Source organism: Quercus robur, chromosome 11 (genome assembly GCF_932294415.1).
Source record: "Quercus robur chromosome 11, dhQueRobu3.1, whole genome shotgun sequence".
NCBI lineage: Eukaryota > Viridiplantae > Streptophyta > Magnoliopsida > Fagales > Fagaceae > Quercus > Quercus robur.
In genome coordinates, this window is record NC_065544.1 from 12,069,112 (window position 1) to 12,076,217 (window position 7,106).

Genomic DNA, 7,106 nt, shown 5'->3' on the forward strand with positions numbered 1-7,106 from the left:
TATTAGTTTTTAATTTTATCAATTAAAGTCTTCAATTTAAGGAATTCTATTAATTTTAGGCTTAGATGCAAGAATGCCCCCTAGGGTTTGGGCTAGTTGCCAAAATACTACATGAGATTTCAATTCTTCCTTATAACTCCTTAAGGGTTCGTTTGGTTGAGGAGATGGAAAAATGAGAGAATGAAAAAAATTTAGTTTTCTCTCATGTGTATTTGGTTGAGGGATGAAAAAATAGATGGATGAAAAACTATTTTGTTTGGTTGAAGAGAAAATAATGAGGGTAGAAAATAGTATTTGTATAAATTTATTCTCATGCCCTATTAGATAAAAAATATTACACATTATATTTTTATTAAAAAAATTGTACATAGATGGACACTTCATTAAAAAAAAAAAAAAAAAAAACACACACACACACACACAAAATACAAGCATTTACACCCAAGTAGCTAAAAAAGAAAAGAGAAACAACCAACCAACCAACCAAAACAACAAAAACAAAGGCAAGCAACACGTACAGTGTTTTGGTGGGCTTAGAGAGAACTTCTAAGCCCCACCAAAATCTCTCCACTTTTCCACCCTTAACCAAACAACCACAAACATAATTTTCTTCCCACTTTTCTCTTTAGTATTTTCTATCCTCATTATAATCACTCCAACCAAACAAGGCCCAAGGTTTCTATATTTGTCATATTTACCACTAGGACTAACTTTTCTTAGCTTTTATAAACAAGAAAATCACATGACCATCACGTGATGAATAACGTGAATCAATTGGTAAGTCTTTTTAACAAAAGTTAGTCCCAATGGTCAATTTCTAGAATATAAAAAATTCAGGGAATTATAAGGAAAAATTGAAACCCCAAGAAATGTTTTTACATTGTGGCCTTAATTTAAGCATTTGTTCATCTCCAGTATACATTTTCATTGGTAACTCATAGAATGCACGAGAATGTTTAACATAATATACTTTTTTTCTCAAATTTTTTTTCCTAAATATGAAATCCAATAATTATGATAGTTATTAATAAACATTTAATATGATTGTGTTTTATATGGAATTATATATTTTACCATATAAAACAAAAACAAAAACAAAAACTAATTTGATTCTAATGGGGGATTCAATAATAGAATGAAATTTAATTATAATTAAAATATAGGGCTAAATTCAGGTTACACATAGTGTACAATACACCAACCAAGGCATAGGAGAGTGCTGACATGGCTGGATCTGGGCTTTACACGTGAAACGGTTGTGAGCAAAGGAGAGGAAACATTGGTTAAGGTAAAGTATCATTGCTCCGTGTGAACGACATGATCATCTTGGAGAAGAGTGAGATCTGCAACTGACATGGACACCCAACACTTACAAAAGGGAGATAGTGACTCCTTGTGGTCAGAGGTTATAAAATCCCCCTTTTTATTGGCTGTACTTGTGCTGGACCACTGTTAAGGACACGTGCATCACTCTTAATGCCCCTGATGTCCCTTTCCTTGTCCAAGAATTGCTCCCCACGTGGTGGTAGGGTCGCCCTCCAAGTTGCTATTCTGTGCTCATTCTCTCTCCTCTAGCCACTACATAGTACATTAGCTATATTATGAGTTAAATGGAGGAATCATAATTTGACACTTGTCTTTTGTACTTGGCAACATTTCTCGGACTATAAAAGGAACATGTTGCTAGACCATTAAAAAAAAAAAAAAAAAGGGCAAGGAGAACAACAACAAGAACCAGGAGAGAACATTAGAGAAAAAAGTAGAAAATTTGTAGGGAAGTGAGGTAGAGAAAAAGGCCTCTCTTCTAGGAAGAAAACCATCATTGTACGAGGAAAACTTCCAATTTTTTTACATAATAGAGAGCTGAAAAGAATAAGGGACATTCCCCCCTTACTCACCCGTGGTTTTTTATCCCTTCTCAAGGGTTTTCCACATACATCCTTTGCTTTCTTTACTTTTCTTGCAATGCTTTCTTTTTCTCTTGACATTATAATGTTAAAGCTTTCATTTTTAATCACGTACCTTTGAGCTTTTTCACTAAAATGTACTGTTAGATAGCTTATCCACTTTTCACACAAGTTCACAAATCTAACTTGCATGTAAACATAGTGTAACCATAATTTAACTTGTGTGTTTCTATTTAAAAATAATCAAATACAATTTACAAGACATGCATAACAATTATTGATGGGTATTACCTTTAAGCTTACTTCCCAGACAAAGCCGACAAACTGAGTAAGACTAACTTTTTTTTTTTTGGGATCGTTGGGGGAGTGGGAATTCAACCCTATAATATGTCTTCGATTAAGACACCAGGAGTAAGACTTACTTTTCAAATGATTTTTAAAGCTTTACTTCTAATAGCTACATTTGACTATTTGAGTTCTTAGTTGAAAATTACTAATAGTCGACCTTGCCAAGCCCATGGTCAAGCATCGCTTTGAAAATGGTATGATATAGAGTCAGTGTAATTTTTAACTAAAAAAGGTCGAGTCTCATATGATATTTCCTTCCAATGTTTTCTTATTATAGGATTAGGCACAACCCATAAATTATAGTTTGCTACATTAATAGCTTTTACAAATGTATACAAAAACGTGTCTATATCTCAGAAAATGTAGAATTCTATGAAACCAACACTACATTTTAGTCACATAAAAAAAAGTACATTTTAGAGCACGATACATACGTTTAACATTCCTTACGAAATTATATTGATCTTCCTAACTTTCAACTGACATTCATTCAAGTTGAATAAACACATTTAATTAGTTTACTTTAAATATTATAATTATGTAGGAGAGAGTCAGAGAGAATTACTGTGGACATGCAACTGATGATTATAGTAAATTTCTAGTATGCTACTAAATGTCCGTTTTGATTTTGATTATAAGTCAATTTATTATTTATTATTTTTTCTTACTATTTGTGGGTCTCATTTGAGCCCCATACTTATTCTACTTAGAGCACTAGCATCGGGGGATGAAATTTTTTTTTTTTTTTGTATTCTCAAATACTACTTTATCTATTTTACCAACTCATTTTACAACTTATCTTACATCCTAGATTTTATTTTTACATACAACCCAGTAAAATAATATAAACTATCTAATAAAATAATAAAAATTATTCTTATCTCTCTCTTTCCTCCCACTATCTTTTTCTCTTTACACACAACCACAAAATTAAATATTAGTATTTTTTTTCTTTACAACCTATGAATAGTAAGGTTGCATATATGCAACCTTACTATTCATAGGTTGCAAATTTTTTTAGATATACAAACCCAGATGAAGTGGATATTTGCTGTTTTAGGTTTGAAAAATTGCAACTGGGGGGTGTTTACACTGTCCAATACTAGTGCTCTTAGGTTTTAGTTTTACTTTTAATGTATGGAACTTTTAGTAAAAAATTAGATAAGTTGTTTCCAAACAAATACTAAGACACTCGTATAAATGATGAATAAACAATGAGTTTCCGGTTTCCCTTTGGATGGGATAACTATATATCTTTTTTTTTTTTTTTTTTTATATACAAAATAAAAATTTTACTCTAATCTAATCTAAGTGTATATGTGTGTGAAACTCTTTCCTAGAGACTTGAATCCTGATCCTTACCCCCTACACCCTACAAACACTTATACTTGTGAAGTGACCATCGCATTAAGAGTATGTGGTGGTGAGATACCCGTTTGGTAACCCTATTCAACACACATTTTTCACATTTTAAACACACTTACACACATTTTAATACATTTTTTCACCCACATGTACGTATATCAAAAACACCCAAAATACCTTACTCAAACTTAGTTACCAAATGGGCCCTTATGGAAACATCCAAGTTCAAATCTCCTAATTGTAACTATTAATTAAAAAAAAAATCTATTATAATCTAACTCAGACGAAATTAATGAAGCTGTGCTAGTTCAACGGTGTCATTAATTATTTATATCTTTCTATAAGAAACAATATAAGTTAAGTACTATTGGATCATACTTGAATAGGTTTGACACTTGATGTAAAGGGCTACTCTCCCCTGGCGCAAAAGAAAGAAATAAGAAAGAACAAAGAAGGTTAAAGGTGAGTCTAGAATCTAGAATCGTGAATCCTGATAGTGTTTATCGATTACACATCACACATGGATCTATTAAATAATACACAAATAGTCCCTGCAGGAGTAACTTGGATTTTATATTAAGGCAGTTTGCTTATTGGCTTAATCCTTGACAAAGTAACAGAGCTGTTGGCGCATTAGCAAGAAATATTGGTCATTCCTGTCAAATATATGGTTTTGAGTTCTTAATTCCTTACATAGGAGAGCATAATACACTATATAAATAGTGCAGTTGCGGTTGAGTGATCTGTTGATTCTGTTTAATGATAAACTCTTTTTTACTTATTTTTAAATAATTTGATAATTACTTCTAATAAAAAAAAAACAAGCTATATATGGCACTAATTAAACTACAAGGCTAGCTCTTGATAAATGTTCAACTCTAAATGAGATAATAGTAGTGAAAATGAATAATTGTTAACTTTGAAAAGTCTAATATTCATGCATGTGAGCTTTACTCTTAAGTCTTATGTCCTAACCGTAATAAAGATAAATAAATAAATAAGAGATATTGACATCTTGATATATTGATCTTCATTTGAAGGCTGCATATCTAGATTTTTTTTTTATTGTTATATATAAAAAAATGTTGTAATTCAAAGGTATTACATGCTAGCTGTTATTTATGAGAAGAATTAGGCTTCCAATTCTTTTTTTTTTTTTTTTGTAACTAAAAAGAAAACAAAAAAATTAAAGGAGAAAATAGAAATGATAGTGTATATCAACTGTTTTCCTTTTTGTTTTATAATGTTTTATTCTATTTAAAATTTCTAGCTATAATGTCCCGGCCGGGGAGTAGGGAGCAAATTAACCTTCAATAAGTGTAATCTTTTGAAAGTTGAAAATTCTTGTGCGGCTCTCTGACTGGGAAAAAATATATAAATAATAATAATAAACAAAAAAAAAAAAAAACAAAAACAAAACAAAACAAAAAAAACAAACAAAAATGACCTAATAATAAGATACATATTAGAAAAGGAGGAGAGGGAAAGAAAGCTTACAATCCCATGCAAATTAATTGATCCACGGGGGTCACATTATAATACATACCATACTCACAAGAAATTAATTAGTACTGTAGAGTCTAGAGTCTAGACACAACAAAATCAAAATCAAAGTTAGATGAGCTCCATATATAGTGATGAAGAGGGAGCTAAGCTAACAATCCCATGCAAATTGATCCATTGGACTAGCATTGTAAAACATACCGCATGGCATTAGTGTGGACTCCATAAAATCAAAATCAAAGTTTGAGTTCACAAATGAAGCATCCATATTGTTCTGCTCATCACTCAATTTATCAGCCTTCTTAATTTCCACTTCACTGTCCTTCATCTCTAGCTGTGGCTTCAGTAGTTGTTGCTCTGGCTGCAACATTTCATCTTGTTTTGTGATCTCCATTGGTTGAAAGCTACCACTCCACATGCAGTTCTCTTGTACACTATCAAAACCAGATGGGTTTAAGAGAGAAGAAGATGCTGATGAAGCACTTCCCATTAAAGAACTTGGATTTTGCTCTTGGTTTGTCCATACAGCATTAGGGTTTAGGAGTTCATAGATTGGTATGGTTGGGCTGGAAAAGTTATTATCGGTAGGAGGAAAAGAAAGTAATGTGGAAAATGGTGTGTTCATGTCCACAGAAGCATCTGTCATTAGTGAATTTACAGAGAAAAGTGAAGTGGGTTTGGGATTAGTATGAGAGAAATTGCAGCCATTGTTGTGAATATCATTAGTTTTGTGAGAAGGAAGGAGATTGTGAGTGTTGGGATCTAAACCTTGTGCAAGGAGCTTCTTCTTAATGCAAGAATTCCAAAAGTTCTTGACCTCATTGTCTGTTCTGCCAGGCAAATGCTTGGCTATCTGAGCCCATCTGTTGCCAAGAATCCTATGAACATCAATGATGATTCTCTCTTCTTGTGAGGAAAACGAACCCCTTTTGAGATCTGGTCTCAAATAGTTTATCCATCTTAATCTGCAACTCTTTCCACACCTCTGCAAGCCTACATAGACCATAGTTCAAGATTGAGAAGTTAAACCCATTTGAAAAATATTGAGAAGAACAAGAATCATGAGTTTGATAAACTAGAAAGAACATTTGTACCACCAAGAGTTTTGTAACTCAAGTGGCATTATCTTCTCTCCTTCCTAAGGAAAACCAAGATTTAAATCTCCTCTCCCCTTTTTCGTTGTAATTACTAAGTAAAAAAGAAAAGAAAAGAAAAGAAAGATGGAAAGAACATTGGTACCTGCAAGTTTTGGAACAGAACTCCATGAACCATGGCCATGGGTGGTTATGTAATTGACGAGCTTTTCATCTTCTTCAGGAGACCATAACCCTCTCTTGACTTTCTGTTTGCTGCAGCAGTGATGGCCCATCCTACCGTTCCTTGACCTTCTCAATAGCAGACCTCACCATTGAATTTGTGTGCTATAGCTTCCTTATATTTGCTTCTCCATTTTCATAATTAAAAGTAGAACTATTTCTCTTAATTGACTATATCATACGTGTATGATGCAGGTTTTAGAGAGAATGAGTGAACTAAGAGAGAGAAAAATGTGCCGGAAATTTAACGTGGGGTTTACTCATAAGAGGACCACTGATCTCAAGTGCTTTGGTAGCTTCCAAGCCTTGTCTTCAACCATTTCTCTCAACTCGATTATTACTTTTCTTTAAACAATAAGAAAATCTTACTAAAGTTGATTAATATACAGAAAAATAGTGACCCTGGAAGAAAGCAACATCCTTAACCATTTGATGGGTGAAAGCATAATCATTCCTCTAAAATTTACATCTTTCCCTATTTACAAAGGGTTTGTCTTTACGTAGTTAAGCATTGCAAATAAATAATAGCTAGGTTTGTATGAGTGATTAATTAAGACATTAATCCTTTGTATGAGTATACGTGAGTACCAGCTGGGTTCTTAATTTGGACTGCCATGCTTACCAAATATCAAGCTAATAATAAAGAACCACTATTGTCCCATGCATT

The 7,106-nt window shown here is 32.7% G+C and overlaps 1 protein-coding gene across 1 annotated transcript; it reads right to left on the reverse strand.

Annotated features, from left to right (window-relative positions):
* Window positions 1-5,085: 5,085 nt before the first annotated feature.
* LOC126706912 (transcription factor MYB86-like) lies at window positions 5,086-7,064 on the reverse strand. Its single transcript, XM_050406488.1, has 2 exons — window positions 6,363-7,064; window positions 5,086-6,116 (listed from the first exon to the last, which is right to left on the reverse strand). The coding sequence occupies exons 1-2, from the start codon at window positions 6,490-6,492 to the stop codon at window positions 5,275-5,277; spliced, it is 972 nt and encodes a 323-aa protein (XP_050262445.1). The 5' UTR covers window positions 6,493-7,064; the 3' UTR covers window positions 5,086-5,274.
* Between the last annotated feature and the right edge of the window lie 42 nt (window positions 7,065-7,106).